The sequence below is a fragment of the Natator depressus genome, chromosome 1 (genome assembly GCF_965152275.1).
Source record: "Natator depressus isolate rNatDep1 chromosome 1, rNatDep2.hap1, whole genome shotgun sequence".
Classification (NCBI taxonomy): domain Eukaryota; kingdom Metazoa; phylum Chordata; order Testudines; family Cheloniidae; genus Natator; species Natator depressus.
In genome coordinates, this window is record NC_134234.1 from 339,750,609 (window position 1) to 339,770,361 (window position 19,753).

General features: G+C 45.7%; 1 protein-coding gene across 1 annotated transcript in view; it reads right to left on the reverse strand.

The window, feature by feature from the left end:
* Positions 1–19,753, reverse strand: part of PLXNA4 (plexin A4) — a 612,910-nt gene that overhangs the window by 531,168 nt on the left and 61,989 nt on the right. The window contains exon 3 of the mRNA XM_074942701.1: positions 14,285–14,467. Within this exon, the coding sequence (XP_074798802.1) occupies positions 14,285–14,467 (183 nt within the window). The remainder of the gene's footprint in view (positions 1–14,284; positions 14,468–19,753) is intronic.

Below are 19,753 nucleotides of genomic sequence, written 5' to 3' on the forward strand. Positions count from 1 at the left end.
TCAACTTTCATGATAAAGAGATTATACTACAGTACTTGTATTAGGTGAATTGAAAAATACTATTTCTTTTGTTTTTTACTGTGCAAATATTTGTAATAAAAATACATATAAAGTAAGTGCTGTACACTTTGTATTCTGTGTTGTAATTGAAATCAATATATTTGAAAATGTAGAAAACATCCAAAAATAATTAAATGGTATTCTACTGTTGTCTAACAGCACGATTAATTTTTTTAAATCGCTTGACAGCCCTACTTCTTTTTTAATACACATAACTTTATGAATTACACCCATGCAGTGAGTCAGTGTGAAGCAGTGGAAACAGCCACAAGAATGACAGAGCTCTTTTTGTTTTGAATCCCACCAGGTTCAATTATCACTGGGAACTGCGGTTTGTTACCATCCAATTTTTAAATTCTCAGCCATTTTCAGTCTTTTTTTTTTTTCAAAAATACACATGACTTTACAAATTACCCCCATGCAGCAGCATGGACTTTCAGCTACTAGTATATTATAATACAAAATAAAGTCAAAATCAAAATGAAATATTTCAAATGACCTGAAATAAATAAATGAATAAATATAAAAATAAAATTTTCCCTCCTGAAGAAATTTGAAATTTTCAGGTTTCACTCTTATTCAGGATAAAGCCAGAGTTCAAAAATTCAAAATCCATCGTGAAACACAACTCCTATCCTCCCTACAGCTCTATTCTGTATGCATGAGGCCATAGCTCATTACAGCTATGCAGCAGAGCGTGAATATAAGCAGAATAGCTTATATCCCGGAAAAACTCCATGTGTGGCCAAAACCCAAGATAGGAACAGAATAACACAAACAACATGATGGTAGTAGTCAGGATTGTAATCTCTTTGGGGCAGGTACCTTTTTTTCTAAAATAAAATAATCAGATGTGGTTACAGCACCTAGCGCAACGGGGCTCTAGTAATTGATCGAGGCCTTAAGATATTACTGTGGTGTTTTGGGGATTACCCATACCAGTGAGGGGTTCTATCACCGCTTGCTCTGTAACCTTGGGTGCCTTAATGCTATGTTCCTATGGCTCAGAGCCCTGACACCAGCAGCCAGCCTAAAAGCACTGAGATCTCACCCCAGCTGCCACCAGTCTAGTTCCTCCTTGCAGGGTGACCTCCACAACCCTTCTAGTTCTGAGTCTCCCCAAATCCATCTACCTCGAGTTCTTAACTACTCGACATTCGGACCTTTCCCCTCTGGTTCATCACCCCCGAAGGAGTGAAACCTGCCGCCAGTGATCGGTTCACTTTGGCGCGCACACACACACACACACACACACACACACCACAGTTTACCCCAAGTAGGTCTGTTATGCAAAGACAAAAAAAAAAGTTTTTTAATAGAAAAATTAGACTCAATGTTGAAACAGTAAGGAAAAGCAAACACAAACAAGATACACAGAAAATAAACATAAGGATGTAACCTCAGGCTTCACACGTCTCTGTTAGCTAAATGCCCCTTTCTAATACATGTGGGGAAACTCCCTCCTCTCTTAGGCTATGGGGCTACACTACAGAGCTTAGCGCGTCTGCCTCTGCACCACTGTAGTGTAAGCCAATGGGAGAGAGCTCTCCTGTCGATTTAATTACTCCAGCTCCCGCCAGCGGCGATAGCTATGTTGATCACAGAAGCTCTACCGCTGACATAGCGCTGTTCGCACCGGGGCTTAGGTCGATGTAATTTACGTCGCTCAGGGGGGTGGCTTATTCACACCCCTGAGCGACATAATTTATACCCACCTAAGTTGTGGTGTGTACATAGCTTTAGCTTTCCAAATCTGGGGTTTTCTTTCAGTTTCAATGTTTTCCCATTAACTCTACTGGTCCACCATTGTCTTTTCCTGGCTGGACAATGGATGGGTACTTAAATTTAGTTTCATATAAACAACTGACTTGGGAGGAGTCCCTCCCAGTTGTATTTGAAATTGTAGTACTGGGCATGAGCATACTATTCTATACACATCAATACATAGCTTCGTAACCACAGTCTGTGTCCATATCTTATGAAGACCATCAAGTTCAGAACATTACAAGCTCTCCCAAAAGACCTTACTCAACATATTGTTTACACATAGCAACACTGTATACAACCAGTTTGTTCAGTTTGTTACTCTTTGGGGTTCAGACCTCCTGTTGTCCCCTGGGCGGGGTCTCAAACCTGATTGTCACAATTACCATAACACATAAGATCAATACTTGACCCTCAGTGGAACGTGGCCTCAGTTTTGTAACTGAGCGATAGCATCTGCAGTCACATGGCGTCCCTTAACACCACAACAAAGCACTGGTTCAGCACCAATTCAGAGGGCAGAGCACCAGCTACTAAACCAACATCACTTCCTCCAGCATCTCCATTTCTCTTCAAGGTTTCCCATCCAAATACCAAGCCTGCCTAACCTTGCTTCACTTAGGAAATCAGATCACTCCACAACACAAGGTAGCATGGCTAACACAGCGTGGCGTCGGGGTACACACAGAGACATACATAGTAGCGACTGAGGCATGTGCTTTATTAATGATCACCCAGAAGTGATATCGTCTGGGTGTGGTGAAGTCTACAGGAATACTTAGTTCGTCAACTCTTTGGGGGCAGACCATCTTTTCCTTCTGTGTTTGACCCCACTGTGCACGGCACTGTACCTGTTCATGACTCGGGCTCCTAATACACATAATGATGATGACTGATGTTTAAAAATCCTTAAAGTGCCATTTAGTGCAACAACGTCCTGCCCCAACAGGACACAATACCCAAGCAGGACTACAATGGGGGCACTGCATTGATTAATAATCCTATTCCATCCTTGAAACTTTACACCTGCACCCTCAACAGGCAATCATAGGGTTGGGAATTTCAGCAAGCAGCAGAGAGCTGCTGTGCTTGCTTATGGTTTAATTTAAAGGGGGTTTCTGGGCCTGGGCCAAGTTCTTAAACCCAAATTTATCCTAGCTTAAAAAAAAAAATTGCTAGACCCTTGAGGCAGACCCTCTGGATCCTGAATGATACACATCCCCACCCAAAGTTATCACTACTAAAATATTTCATAGAAGCCCATTTTTGTGGGGTTCATTAAAAAAACCTAATGTTTTGCGCTCCCCCTAGCGGTTCTAAACAACAATGCCAATTCCTGCAGAGCGCAGGGCGCACCAAACATGAAGCCAATGCAAAAAAAAGACGCAGCATTAGAAGCCGGAGTTGTTGTTAAACACAAAACAAAATAAACCTACTGCATCCATTCTAATTAGAATCAAAACCCACCAGGGGGCAGAGGCTGGGCCGGGGGAGGAGAACGCCAGAGGAAAGAGATCAAATTGGCGAGGAACAAAAAGATGTTTTTATCTCTGCCTGCCGCGTGGGTTTCGCAACCAATGCCAAGCTGGAAACAATATTGTTGGGTTTTTTTCCCCTAAACGTATGTGACAGCGTCCCTTTCAATAGAAGACATTAATGGTCTGTATGAGGACTTGCACAAATCAAGTGAGAGCAAAACCTATGCTCGATAGCAGAGTTTGCAAGCTGCAGGGCAGGCTGTCCTAAGGGTAGAAATGTAGTCAGTGACAGAAACAGCCCTAAAAAGGGTAAGTGGTCATAGGATTGCACTGACTCCAAATCACAAGCAGCATCAGGGAATTTGGCGCGGGGATGGGAGCGGGGAAGATTCTTCAAATTAGTTCATGCTGAAAGTCACTCGTTCTAACAAGGTGAGAGGTTTCTTTTTGCCTTTTAATTAAAAGTTATCTTATAAATCAAACCCCTCATTCCTGCACTTCAGGTGTCGGCTGAGAGAAACTCCTTTTCAATAGCCTAGGGTCCACTTGTACAACCTGCTGTCTCCGCTCAAACCCAGGTAACACGTCCAATTACATGAGCTGTGTTTCCTGTGGTTTTTACGAACAGATCTCGACTCTCTTTTTAAAAAAACCACTTTCGGTAAATGCATTAGTAGCTCTGCTCTTACAGACATTTGCATTTACCTAATGCTCTCTGACTAATCCACCAGCATGCTTCTGGATGTGTCTCCCCCCCATTAGAGCATCACACTCACACACCTCTGGGTACCTTCACGCCCTCTGTGTAATTCAAAAGGGGCTGTGATGTTAATAGTACATACTCCCTTTGTAATGTGCATTAGGGAGGGTTCCAGCTGAGAAAGCACCTCCTACAATCTTCTGGACGAGCCAAGCAGGGGACATATAGGGACCATTCTTTTTAAATCCAGGGGGCTGGGTTTGACTGGCACAGCAAGTCCACCCTAGGGTTGCCACCTCTCCCCGTGTTTCCAGGATCCTCCCAGTAATGTCGGGTGATCCTACTTCTGGCACGCATGGGTTGTGGGATGGTAAATAGCCCTGAAAGAATTTTGACGACCCACAAAACGTGTCAACTTTTTACCACTTGCCATTTCATATCAGAAATGTTATGCTGAAAGGTGCTAATGGCCAGCAGCGAGTCTTAGATCCAAAAACAAACCTAGGCCTCGTTAAAGCCAACAGGTGTGTCCTGTACCCTCCTTTAGGCTCAGCGGAAGGAGCAGTCAAGCCCCTTTATCTAGTAAAAACAGCTGCAGACGAGGGGAGGGGAATGGGAAGCACCCCAGGTACTAGGCTGTGTGGCAGGTCAGAGTGAAGCTGTGTGAACAGAGGGGTTTCCCAGGTTGCAAATGCAGGGGAGAGGCTGTGTGGGTTGGGAGCAGAAACCCCAGAGAAAGAGTTATGAGTATCATCACGCTGAGAGAACCAGAAACACAGCTTCTTGGGCACAAACCTCACTGGAGTGGCAGACAGGGGATTTTGGAGTAAAGAAATGGTCAGCTGCTGTTATTTGTTCCTTCAGGGTGTTCAGGGAAACAGGACTTTACCTACTTCAACAAAAAGAAAAAACAAAACAAAACACCAAGAATATACCTGACTCAGATCACTGATTTCTCATCCGAACTGAAACAACCCTGCAGGGCCCCAGACTTTGGTTAACTGCTTGGGCCAAAGGAAGTCCTGCTTTGAGCAGGGGATTGGACTAGATGACCTCCTGAAGTCCCTTCCAACCCTGATATTCTATGATTCTAAGAGCAATAACATGCACTCCTATGGGGCTCGCCATCCAAGGATCTCAGATATCCATGGCTTAAGCCTCACCCCAGCCCCAGGAGTAGGGAAATATTACCCTCCATGTTTTGTCAAGGAGGAAATTGAGGCACAGCGAAGGGAAGTATCTTGCCCAAGATCACAGATCTGTGTTACAGCCTACAAACCTCCAGTAGGGGAAGGGGGGATTGACTCCACATCCAATGAGAGAAGCAATGACCTGCTGGGTTTTGCCAAGCAAGAACTCACCGCTTATTCACTGCTTGTTGTTAATGATGCTCAAAAAGCAATGATCCAAGGCAGTGGTTCCCAAACTGGGGTTCATGAACCCCTGGGGGTTCGTGAAATGTTACAGGGGGGTCTCGGGGAAAAAATTCCCTAATGGTGGACAGAGCTGTCCCTAGGGACCCCAGGCAGCATGGGGCCAGCAACCCAGAGCCCCTAGACTTCCAAGAGCTAAGCAGATCAAAGCAAGCATTTCTATCACACTGAGGAGATTTAAACTTCAAGACTCCTTATAAGAAATGGAAAGGGAGGGGGATGTTTTTTGCTGTTTTTAAAATTAAATAGGCAGCTAATGTTGTTTTTAAAATTATTATGACGAACAAGTTTTGTTGTACCGTGGGTTGTTTGCCTGGACTGCTCAAGACCTGAATGCTTGTGTAGGAGGAACTCTCTGAGTTGGCTTCTTAAATACCTTCATGCTGTTTCACATCTGATACTCCCTGATGAAACATAGGAACCTTGTCTTATAACAGACTTATTCAAAGTGATACAAGCTATGAAAGTGAGATCTTGGAAGAGTGTTGCTGTTTTCATAATGTAATAAAAAGACTGTAATGATAGATAATTAATGATAAATAGTGTGTAATAAGCATGTCATAAAAACAAATTTTATATTTCCAAGATCACTGCTTTTATAATTTATACTCCGGTAAAGGAGAATATCCCTGGAAATATTCATTTTTAGGAGGGGGTTCGAAAGACTTGACGTTTTCTGTGAAAGGGGTTCACAGGTTGTTAAAGTTTGGGAACTACTGATTCAAGGCCAACATATTCAAACACAGGGCACCCAAAACAGAACACATTGGCCTACGGTTAATAGCCTCACAGTGTCCCTTTCAGCAACGTCTACGTGCATCACTACCCTCTGCTGAATGGAATCAGAACTATTCAACTCTGTGTCTTAGGCCCTATACTGTTAAAAGCTATTGGAGAGTCTCCTGTAGTTCAAGTGGCAGGTGCTGGGGCATTTGGAGAGGAATTGATTCTACGTAGAACATTCCCCAAAGGTTTTCACAAGGCATCAACAGCTCATTTAAAGGAAGAATATTACAGAGTGAAGGGGAATTGTTCATGGTTCAAACACAGCACAGCTGTGTCTGCAGCTGGTGAACAGAGGAGGTCACCATATTTTGAATTTTTGATGACATTGACAATTTTGGGGAAAAACAAGAAAAAAAAAATCTTTCCCCCAAGAATTACGCCCCTCCCCACCCCGCCCCGCCCATCAGCTCTCCTGTTCTGTGGCCAGGTAGTTAGATCACAAAACCACCACCATGAATGTCACTGAATGGGATACCCTCTTGCTGAGAGTCTCAGCAAAGAAGTCAGAGAGGGATGAATGAGTTATGGAAACAAGCTACCTTCTGACAACACACACATATACCCCAGAGGTGACTCCTCCAATGGAGGCATGAGGCAGACAAGGGGGTGGTGGGGGAACTTTTTATTGCTTCCCCCTCCCCCCAGGGAAGAGAACTTATGCAGCCAGATCCCGCTCTCAGACGAGTTTTGTTCACTTGGATGGAGGGAGTGACTCCAGATTTACACCGGTGTCATTTCAGTTCTTGAATCAGGCCCTTGGTCACCAAGGCTGTCAGTCTGAACACCACCAATCAGCTCACTCCCACCTCTAAGAATAGGCTGCCATGCTTTGACAACCACATCCAACTACAGCCTGGGCCAGAGATCAGCAACCAGATCAAAGAGAGGAAAAACACAAGGCAGGAGTGGCAGTGACATAGGAAACAGCTACCCCAGGCAAATGGGGGTGGTGGGGGGAATAACGTGGCTCATGGTGAAAGAGAGATGGATGTGCAGTGCCTTATCGGGGACTGGCTGTTATTCCAACTAGCTTCCTGATAACGTGAGAAGCTTAATCAAATATGCAAATGACAGCCTATCTGGAGACAGGGGGAAATCGAAAAATAAACCCAGAGATCGTGCATTAAACTAGCCCATGAAATAAGGAGGGGAGAAAAGAGGTTCCTTCTTTTGATAAAATTCTTTCAAAAGATTAAATTAAAGCAAAATTAATTAGGAGAATCGCACTTAACCCAACTCCCCGTAAGAGGGGTCAGCAGGCAAGAGGCAATCAAGTGAACGACAGACGCAAGAGGCACTAAAAGAGCTAGCCAGCCAAGGAGAAAAAAAAGAAGAGTTCACCATTTTTGGCTGGGCTGTCTAGCGGGGTGCTAGATGGAGAGCTGGACGGCTACAGAGCCCCACTTTGCCATCACTGGGAAGCTGGAGGGGCAGATGAAGAAATAAGCTGATTACTTAATATCCCATCAAGTAACAAATGAGAAGGACTGTTGGGTGGGGGGAGACGGCAATGCAGAGACCATTGGTGCCTCAGTTCTTCTTTGGTCCCACTGCACCATGGTATCCTGTGATGTAACCGTGGGAGGGCAGTGCATGGTTATCTACAGTAGGAGGTTCACACACCACAAGGAGCAGCCTGTCCAGCCCAACAGCCGGCATACCCCATGGCGCCTACAGCATAGCGCGTGCTGCAGCACATAGAACCCCACCTGCCCAAAGAACCCTGAAGCATCGCTGCAAATCATGGCATCCTTCAGTGCATGGCCCACAGAGGTCTGTAGGGTGCAGCACCCCCCCGGGCCAGCAAGACAGCCCACCGCAGTGCATGGCTAACTGTCCTCTCCAACCTGAGACGAGCCCTCACGGCATAGCAGTTCGGCTGCCTCCAAAGCAGCACAGAGCATCCTACATGGCATGGCATCCTGCCCCACCTTACCAGGAAGAGCCTGCCCCATGAGTTAGCCTTGTGACAACTTTGGCTGCTTTGGAGTTAAGTCAGTTGAGTTCAGACTGCAGTTTCCCATGGGAAAGCCCTTGGTGCGGTATCACATGGCCCCTGCTTCTCTCACAGCCAGCGGTCCCTTTGATTCTGATGTTTCTGTTGGGCTGGTGTTAAATTTTAAGTAAAAAGGCATGGGGTAGCACTGCCAACACAAATCACTTGGGGGCAGCAGCAACCAATTGCCCCTACACTTTGAAGTACAGATTGGATCTGGGGGGTGATTATATTTTCATTTGCAAATCTCATTGCATGGCTCCGAGACCTCATCTCCCATGACACGCCAAGGCGCTTCTGAATCAGAGCCTCAGGAGGAAAAAAACAGCAGCACGCAACGCACACAAGAGACAGAAAACAAGTCAAGAAAGTGCTCAGTAAATACAACCTCTCAGCACCTTGATGGCTGGATGGTTTAATAGCCAGGGGGTCTTCAAGGGAGCCATGTGATGCTCTTTGCCAGAACAAGCAAATAGCTTCTTTCAAATCCGGTTCTTGCTGGGGACTGTAAATCCTTCGCAATGGATGGAAAGGAGTTTTTCTGCTGTACTAGGCACCAAAAGGAACCTTGAGAGCTTTGCAGTATGTTGCACGAACAGGATCTAGCTGGAAGGGCCAGGGTTCTAAGCAGCGCAGTGATGTAAATGATCGTGTTGTGTTACACGCTGGGTGGGAGTGGTAACTTGCACTGACTGGGCACTCAACAGATGTCCAAAACAAGTGTCACGTGCTAGTTTGGTGCCAAGGACCAGCACCAGCCCCTTGGTTTGTAGATTAGATTCTGAAATGGCAAGGAACTGATTCCACAACAATTTCTGCAGCCATGGAATTGCAGGATACATAGGGCACCGACCATGGGGGAAACCCTCTTCCCATGCAACCCCACCTCCACCTCAGAGGAGATTACGGATAGTAAAAAAAAATGGGCCCGTTCTCAGGTGCTGAAACGGAAAGAGGAAGTGGAACCGGATGCCACAGGAGTTTGGTAATGGGATACACAAGCCTTTCTATCTATTTAGGCCCTTATATTGCAGCCATCACCCTGGTATCCAAGTGCCTCTCACCTTTAGATCATGCTGGAGTACATCGCATGATAGTAGCAACCAAATGTCATTACCATCTGTGGCTTTTAAGTGGCTTACATGGACCAAATTAGTGGGTCTCACTCCAGTTCCCCGAAAGCAGTTGTCCATGTAAACCCCACCACTGCACTCATGCTCTTTTGTTGTGTCAAGGACTGGATGGGCCACAGAGACTGAATCACTCTTCTGAAGCATATGGGCCATGAAGATGGAACTACATTAATCTAGAGAACCATAAACCCTTCCAGGGTCACAGATCTTTCATAATATGGCTCTACATATCTGGAGGATGAAGAGAACTTTCAGAGATATCAATAAATAGAACAGAGAGGGATGTATCTTCCAGCTCCATCACCAGAAGGTAGAATAATTCGCAGACTCCAGCTGATATCAGAAGCTGGGAGGAGATGACCTCTCAGCAGATGTGGGAGACTTCACACTGTTATTGTGCATTGTAGTCAAGTCCAGTCACCAAATATTTAAAAAAATAACTTTCACAAATCATACTCCCTCAAAGCAGAAGGAAGGAGAAAAGTTGGTTTCTCTGCTGACACCTTGCATGGAGCCATCAGCAACCGAGTGTCCTCCAGGGAACATCAAAACCAGCTCATCATCAGCTGCATATTCAGAAACCTAATCGCATGGATAAATAGTAAAAGATCATTGTGTTTACCTGCAATTAATGGGAACTCACCATCTCCACATGGCAAACCTAGGGCTCCTTTATTTGCTCAGTTTCTTTGGACACTGATGGAATAAGGGGTGAAAAGAAAAAAAAATTCCTCCTCCTTACACAAGTGCTTTAGTATTCTGCAGCCGTGCTGCCCAGGTACACAAACTCACACACAGCCACCACTACCACGCTTGCTCCTCTTCTGTTTTCCCATCTCCGAGAGTTATTTATCCTGGTAAAATGTTGTTGAATAAATCAATCTATTCCTCCCCCTGCACAACTATGGCGCCTGGTTACAGCACAGCCCTGTTGAGAGAGTTGGGTGGAAATCACTCCCCACAGGGTTGAGCTGCTACGGCCTTCTCCCTAGGCCAAACCTCAACCCCCCCCACACACACATAGAACCTCAACTTTGCTTTGCATGGTCATCTGCCCTTCCCTAACACAAGGGCTGGTTGATATGCAGCGTGGACACAGCTTCCTTGCAGTCTATAGATTGATCTATCCACAATTCTAGGGTCCCACAGAGTTTTAGTGATCACAGGTGATCAAGACTTTGGTTTTATCTCTCTTCCAAAGACATATAATTTATGTAAGGAATTTATAAGGCCACCATTGCCATATATCTAAGCACTTCACAATCTTTAATGTACTAATCCTTACAGCACTCCTCTGTGCAAGGTAAGTATTATCCCCATTTTACAGATGGGAAACTGAAGCCCAGAGAGGCGAAGTGATTTCCCCAAGGCCACACACAGTCTGTGGCAGAGCAGGGAATTGAATCTGGGTTTCCCAAGTCTCTAACCACTGAGCCAACCCTCCTCTCAGCTCATAAATGACACCAACCTTCACGAAACATTTCAATTAATATTTCCAGTTTCTAATATGTGCTTGTGCCATGGGGAATTTTCCCTCTAGACCACTTTGCTTTTTGTCCTTTTTATCTCTTCATTCTGTTTCATTCACTCTTTTTCCACTCCACTTCTAGCTTGGTTTTTCCCTTTTTTTTCCTCCTTCACTGTTGTCTTAGTTACATGGCCAGACTCTCGATACACAGCTAGTTTTCATTCTAATGATGTGTTCTTGTAAAGCACAATATTTTACTTCAGTTGTGTGTCACTGGAAAATTCCTTTGACGGAATGTATAACAAATGTATACCATTTGTACATCAACCAGCTAATATTGCTTTATGACTGAGTAGTTTGCAGGGCTTCCACAAATTGCGCATCTTGAGAACCTGAGATACAATATGTATCGTTTATATAAAAACAAACACACACACACACACACACAAAAACAGTACATTCTTAACTGCGGAGAAACAGGGTTCTCCAAAACGGTCTGCTACTTACTTGCAGCAAACCTTTCAGTATCAAGAAGTAAACAGATTCTGTACCTTTAAGGCAAACAAGTGTATAATAACTCCATCCCTTGTGCAATATTGCTCACCCAATCTGGCTGACCCAGAAATGGATCACCAGGTGTTGCCCTGCAGGTAACATTACACCAGCTGTCTGGAGGGGACGGGGGGAGGAGGAGCAGTGAAATACCATCGTCGCTAGGAACCATTTGGAGACAGGCACTGGGAAACCCTTGGCCTTGGTCCATAGGGGACCATAAGTTCATCTGAGCCTACACAGGTTATTTCAGAGACTGATTTGCCCATAGGAGGTATTTCTCTAACCCCAACATCAAACACTATGCTGATTGGATGGGTTAGCAGCGGCAGCATCAATGGGGAGTGCTGGAACCGATAGCTCAGCCACTCCTCTTCTCCTGCTATGGAACAAGACCTCCAGGGTGACGAGACCAAACCAAATGTGAAGCCCCAAAAAGCTCAAGATGGCTTGGCAGATGCCAGTTTGTCCCAGGAGAAAAACCAAGGCTCTTGAGCAGAACTAGTGGCAAGGACATGCGCCTGCAATGCGAGGGAGCAATGTCTGAGCATCAGACCGGCCCTTTAAATTTCCCAGGATGTGTGGGATTTGGAAGGGGAGGGAGGCTGGTGTTCTAAGCTCAGACCGTTGCTCACAGGCCATCCTTCTAGGCTGAACGGGAGTCACAGAACCAGCATTGCTGGGAGTCAGATCCTGTTCTCCTAGCAAGAGGGATGATGGAATGAGAGAGATTTCTGCAGGGAATGGATACCCCAGATTTGCTGGGCCAAAACAAATACAAAGACAGAAGCATTTCCTGGGCTAATGCAGCTTTCCACACGCTGCATGGGGAAAGCTGCCTCTCAAAAAGACACTTCGTTGGCTGACTGCTGATCCCAGCCCCTGTGCTCCTGCACTGCTCTCACGTCCATTCCCTGTTAGCTACAGTCTGCAGAACATTATTCACATTTAGTAAACATGGAACAAAAGGCAGCTCTCAAAGTTTCCTGTCAGCAGCTCAGCTTCCCTCCTCTGATTCTTTACCCTAAAAGGATGCCCCTGGTCTCCACCACACACTGTAAAAATAAAAGCCTTCCCAGCCCGTATGCCCGGGTTTTCTATGCTCCCAACAGAAAGGGATCAGTTCCTAGATTCTGTAAAATGACCTGCAAAGGAGGGGGAAAAGGTGAGAGCTTGTGCCTTATTTTGCATCTTATGATTCAGAAAGAAGGTATGAAAGCGTTGGGGGTGCAGTCTAATTTTTTTTTAAACATTTTTAATTCAGATCTCATCTCCCCTATTTTTTCCTAGCAGACACTATAAGTTGTTGGAGAATTAGCTGGGTTACAATGACATCACAGATAACAGGGAAGTGAAAAGTAATTAAATGGTGGAGGGGAAAATGATTTTTACTCAAAGGGTTTACAAACGACTTAGCTTGTTTTGGTTGAGCCCATTTCACACATGTCTGAACACACAGCGGCAAGAAGAAAAATACTCTTATTCGACAGCCCTACCCCCTTTAATTACGGACTAAAACAGTTCCCAATGAACATATCTTGGTCCTCCAGGGCAGACCTCCACGTGAACAGGGAAGGCAGGACCAGACTTGACATGCCTGATATTTCTAAGATAAAAAGCAAGCAGAAGATACCTGTGAGCAAGTGACTTCCCTCACCCTGCTCCATAGACAGTCCACACAAGTTGTAACAGGTCACCAGTTAACCCCCCCAACACACACACACACACACACACACACACACACACACACACAAACACACTCTCTCTCTCTCTCGGGGTTTACTTTTATTCACAAGGGGAATTCAAAATGAATTCAAAAATCAAAATGAAACACAAAATCCAGCCCAAGTCTTCTTCCCAAGATTGGCAGCTTCCAAGGCTCCTCCATGAGGACTGCTCAGTACACATCCTAGTTCTCCACTCTGGAGAGCCGCTCCCACACCTCATTATTCTGATGTGGTAACGATACACATCACTTTGCAGCAGGAACATCCTCTGGCTCCATTATTCAGGCAAACACTGCCAGCCTGTTGCTGCATCATACAGGGCTCTAAAAGGGGGCACAGAGCCCATTTTTAGCATTGGAAGGTTACCTTTAATGGCTCTTAGTAGCTTAAGAATAAAACACCTGCCAAAACCACTGGTAAAAGTCTTTCCGTCTTTGCTTTAGCTTCAGAAGACAAACACAAGTGCCCCAGACAATAAATGACAGCAGCTGTTACAATACAAAGCTACAGCTAAGCCATGGACATATACAGTTCATTTGGAGGGTGCCTAGTAACTTTGAGAGGGACTTAAGCCCAGATTCCATAAAGAGAGTATTTATTTATATGGAGTCGACCATGGTTACCCAGTAAACACAATGCTTATTACCTTTCAAACACAGCTCTTCTATCATAGAAATCCCTCTCCCTTTGCATAAACACACACTCAGCCTTACCCAGATAAAGCAACCACTAACTTCTGTGCTAGGTTTGTGGTAAAAGCATGTCTGGTCACATCGCTCTGAAGGAACATCTCCAAAGCATGAGTCGTATTTCTTAATAACCCACAGCACCAGTAAGTTCTTCCTCCACAGCACCCACCGACACCCTGTGATCAGCCATTTAATTAGACAGTCTGAGCTGAGAAAGTTTGTACTTGGATCTACGCTATGCCAAAGTCTGAAGGTGGCTAGACCCATGGCCACCATCTTCTGGAAGGTGCAACATTAGGAGAAGACTTGTCCCCTCAGTCACGTCAGCCTAATCCCTCAGAGCTAAAGTGCAATCTTGCACCAACCGATACAATTCAACTCATATAACAGGTAACCATGCACCAGGCCTATAAGACGCTTCCCACTCATCTCGACGCAGCCAGTCTCCATAGCAACTAGCAGCACTGACTTAGGAAGGCCACGCTGGGCCAGGCCTACCTTTTTCATCTTGCCACTCTTGGTGCCCACGAATGCCAGTGAGTGGTTCTTGTAGACATAGGCGATCACAGATGTCATCCTGTCCCCATCTTCGGTGAAGATGGGGAGTCCTCGCACCATCTCCGATACTCCCAGAGGGGCATTCATATCCAGGCCACAGAAATTGTCATCAATTGTTAACAGCTGTGAACAGAAGGGGGCGGGGGAGAGAGAGCATAAGGCCACTGAACCCAGTTTAAATAATACAGGAGTACCTAAGGGGCCCCAGCCAAGATCAGGGCCCCATACCAGATGCTGTACACACACACACACACACACTCTCTCTCTCTCTCTCTCTCTCTAAAGAGAGAGTCCCTGGCCCATAGATCTTACAATCTAAAGAGACAAGACGGACAAATAGCCAGGGATACTGCAATGGGGGGCGGGGAGGCCCTGGCCCTCCCTCTTTCGAAAATGGACAACCTGGTCTGTTAACTTTTCGCTACAGACCCCACCCCTGGCCAGGCCGGCAGGTGGAGCCCAGCCAAGGAGCCCAGCAGCTTTGGGGAGCCATGGACCACCCACCTGCCTGGGGTGGGGGAGCCCCAAGAGCAGCTCCAGCCTTTGTCCGCAACCCCCAGGCTCCCCACCCAGGGCAGGTGGAGATACCTCGGCTCCCCACAGCTGCCTGCACAGCTCTTACCATGGCTGGGCTATGGCTCTGAGTTAGGGCCACCCGGGGGCGGGGGGGTGGCAAGTGGGGCAATTTGCCCCAGGCCCCGGCTCCCGGAGGGGCCCCCACGAGAGTTTTCGGGGGCACGTCCTTCAGTGCCGCCGAACACACCCAGAGTGAAGGACCCGCCGCTCCACCGCCGCTTGTTCCGCTCCATGTCTTCAGTGAAGTGCCCCGAAGTCCTGGAGCAGAAGGACCCCCCGCCACTGAAGACCCCAGGCCCCCTGAATCCTCTGGGCGGCCCTGCTCTGAGGTTCCACCCGCAACCGGAGCCAGGTCGGGATAAGAACCACAAGGACAGCTGTGGAGAACCTCAGACCCTCCACCTGGCCTGGGCGGGGGCCCCAGGAGTGGGGACCCCAGGGGCGGGGACACAGGCTGCTCTTGGACCCCTCCCCTACTCTGAGCAAGTAGAGGGTCATGGCTACCCAGCCCAGCTTTAGATTCCAGCTTGCCAAGGGGTGGGGGGCCCTTCCCCCTCCCCCACTTTTGTGAAGGCAAATAGCCTACTCTTACATAGCAAGTCAGTGGTAGAGTCATGCATAAAACCTAGGCCCTCCTGGATCCTAGTCCAGTCCCCTACCCACTGGACCACATCACCTCATCCTTTTGCCTATTAGTTTATCATTCATGGCCTAACCACCAAGCCCATGGTCTGTTAAGAATCTCAGCTTAAACATTCCCAGTTTGTGTCAGAAATGCACATAAATCACAAGGGACTCATTTCCCAGACCTGAAGAAGGGCTCTGTGTGGCTCGGAAGCCTGTCTCTCTCACCAACATAAGCTGTTCCACTAAAAGATATTACCTCACCCACCTTGTCTCTCTAAGGGAATCAGAGTCACGACTCCTGGGTTCTATTCCTGCTCCCCCAAATCACACAATGTAAGCTTGGTCAAGTCAGCTAACCTCTCTGGGTCTCAGTTTCCCCTCTGTAAAATGGAGGTCACTAACACCTACCTGCCTCAGAGGGGGATTTTGAGGAGGATTAACTCATTAAATGTCTGTAAAGGACTTTGGGCCCATGGAGGACAAGTTCTGTAACTGGAGCTCTGTAGTGGCTCTCTCTTTCTTTCCAAGTGCTGAAGACATCTGTAAAGCCCTTACAACCTGAAAAACTGCCCCTTCCCACTTATACACCTTCACAGCCACTATGATCTTCTGGGCTGCTACTGTCTCTTTCTGGACCTGAACGCCTCAAGATTGGCAGCAGAGGACCTTCATATTTGGAACTCGGTCCACGAGAGCCCAAAGTGGACAGCCATCAGAACATGGTGAAAGCTGTGAATGCATTTGGTTTAGCATATGGTTAGGCTTCTTTGATGGTGCTTCCTAGAACAGCAATAGGCAATGTATACGCTGCAGCAGATGGCACTGGCAGAGGCATCTCTTCTACCCTAGCTCTAGGCAACGCGGTTTGGTGAGGAGGGCATTGGACTGGATGTTAGGAGACCCTATCCTGTTAACAGAGGTTCTCTCCTTTAGCTCTATGTGCTTTTGCAGTTCTGTCAGTGCTGGAACAGTGTTGCAACATTCCAGTTGATCACGGAGCGCTAGGTGGTGACAAGGAAGCAGCCCTAGATGGTCAGAGTGTGGTGTATAATAGCACATTTGCCAAGGCAATAGGTTCTATGGACCTGATCCATCAAAGCACTTAAGCATGTGCTTAAATGCTTTGCTGGATTGAGGCCTATAAGTGTTAATTAAATAAGTGTGCAGAATGTCTATCTAATTTTCTTAGATCAATAATAAATGATTATGAGCATTACTGTTATATTTGCTTTATATTTGCTCATATCTTCCTTGACACATGGCTAGAAATTACTGCTCTTGCTTGAGTTCCCTAGCAATAAAAGCCTGAAGTTGATCAGCTTTGTCCTCACCTGGCAATTACAGGGAATAATTGCAGATGGTTTTATTGAACAGGAGAGTAATGTGTCTTAAAAATAGTTAGAAACATACAAAGCCCCCCCCCCCAAGTATTTAAAGAGTTATTAGAAAAGAACAGCAAGACCTGAGCTCTAGCCTATTAGAATCACTAATCTCTGGGGACTGCACCTTCGGAGTTAAAACATCAACTCAGAGAGCAACCCTGGATCAAATCTTAGGACTCCATGAGTCACATCTTGGGTGCTACTAGTTTACAAGCTGGTAGAATCTGGTCTTTGGAGTTTGACCATATATCCTTTATACTAAGCATAAAAGGTATATGGCCAAACTCCAAAGACCAGATTCATCCTTTGTGTAACCTAATTGTACACAGTGATTACCCTGTAGAACTCAATGAAGCTAGATACCATTGGGACCAAGACCCTAGTAGTATTTGAACAAAGTTTGAATATTTATATGGACAGGGCTGGCCCACAACATTTTGGCACCTGAGGCGGGGAGCTCAAATGACGCCACCATGTCCCTTTGCTAGGGCCAAAAACTTTGAAAGGTCTCAATTCTGCCTTCTTCCTATTCTACTCCTTTCATGGTACTGCTCTGCTCCCTACCCCAATAGAGGAGAACTAACAACTTAAAATGCCCTGTTCAAAAATTTTAAGTAACACTTAACTTTCAAATGCCTGAACAGCAAATGTAACTTTTCTTGTCTGCATAGTAAACACTGGCATTTTTATCTGTTTGAATAATCAAAGTGGTGCTTTCCGTGCCTTCTTGGTTGCAAAGATTTGAACTGTTTCCTGAAGGTCCACAATCTGGGCCACCTCTTGCTCTACTGAGATGGTTGCAAGGCTGACCAGCCTCTCCTGTGTCATTGTGGAGCGTAGATGTGTTTTTATTAAATTCAGCTTGGAGAAGCTGCGTTCTCCACTGGCAACTGTTACAGGAAGTGTTAGAAGTATGCGCAGAGCAACAAAAGCATTTGGAAAGAGGGTGGTCATCTTATTTGTGCACATATTTTCCACAACAGCCTTTGGAGTTGATCCTGCTGAAATGTATCTTGAAAGGGCTTTCAGTTCATCACCTAAATCACTCGCATCAATATCGCGCATGTCATCATGTGTCAACACTGTCTCTAGTGCCCAGCATTGCTGGTGTAGTGCTTCTTCAAGTATAGTGAGGAGTTTTGGAATATCATACAACATCCCAAATATACTGCTGTGTTCCTTGAGCTGCATGAAATGTTCTTCAACTGACTGTATTGCACAATCTAGCACCTGGTTAAAGAATTCAACTTTGAATTGTTGTTTGGGGTCTCTTATGGGATTATCCTGTGCCTCGTAATCAAAATGTCTTCTTCTTCAGTGACTCTTGTCTTCATGAACAGGTGGGAAAATAGCTTCAGTGTGAAGTTCCTCTGCCAATTTCTGTGCACTCTTCAGAACGTTTTGAAATCCCTCATCTGACTGGTAAGACTGTAGGTCTGACTTTGCTTTGTCCAGTTGTTCCATTGCTCTAGATATATCAAGGTCAACACCTTGGAGCCTCTTGCTTACAACATTTATTTCAAACAGTCTGTCATGCCACAACACTAAGCCACACAGAAATTTGAAGTTATGTATGTTTCTGGTGATTCCATTTCCCTCTGCCACTGTTCTCCCACGAACAGTTCCTGTCATAGCATTATCCTCCATAATGGCAACTATGGCATCATCTATCTTCCCCATTTGATGTTTGATAGGCTTTTATCGCCTCCACTCGACTTTCCCATCGTGTGGCACTCAGTGGTTTCAGTGTCAGAGAGTTGATGCAGAGAAAAATACATAGATGCTTTGAATTACATTAAAAAATTCAGCAGCCTCACTAGAAGCTGATGCTGCATCACTGACCACCAAGTTCAATGAATGAGAACTGCATGGGACAAAAAAAATCTCGAGGGTTTAACTCTCGGATCTGTGTCTGCACTCCTCTGTTCTTTCCTCTCATGTTGGCACCATTATCGTAGGCCTGACCTCTCATGTCAGCTATCGCAATTCCCGTATCTTCCAGCTTTTTAAGAAGCACGTTTGTCACACCAGCCCCTGTAGTATCATCAATGTCAATAAATTCTAGAAAATGCTCTCTGACAGTCACCATTGCAGGGACATTTTCACTAGGTTCTGTTGTTGTTACAAAACGCACCATTAAAGTCGTTTCTTCCATATGGCTGATGTCAGGTGTGCAGTCCAGAATAACAGAGTAATATCTTGCTGACTTCAGATCTGCCACAATCTTCTGTTTGACTTTTGTTGCCAGTAACTGTATGATCTCATTTTGAATTGTTTTTCCAAGGTAGTGGTCTGTGTACATTTCTTGGGTGATGACTCTTCTTAGATGCTCCTGGAGTACAGCATCAAACTCAGCCATAGCTCCACAATTTTAAGGAAGTTTCCATTGTTTGGCACATACAGCTGATCTGAAGTTCCACGCAGTGCTAGGTTTTGGGTAGCAAGCAGTTTCACAATGGCAATGAGCCTTTTCAGAACATTTTGCCAGTAAAGAAACTCTGATGCAATCTTCTCTTGATGCTGATCATCTATGGTTGCCTTTAACCTTAGTCGCATCTCAAGCTCTTTCCACCTATGGAAAGCCCTCTGGTGATTTGCTGCCTTCTCCTGGCATGCCAGATTTCTGGCCAGATTTTTCCAGTCCTTTCTTCCTGTAGAACCCAATGTGGCTGGAACATTAGACTGGAAGAGTTTGCAACAAAAACAGTATGCAGCATTCTGGGTTTTTGAGTACATAAGCCATGGCCTCTCCACTTTGTCACCATTGGGGATTTCACACCAGTAACGTGCTGGATGGAAACTTCTATTTTCATTGTCTTTGGGG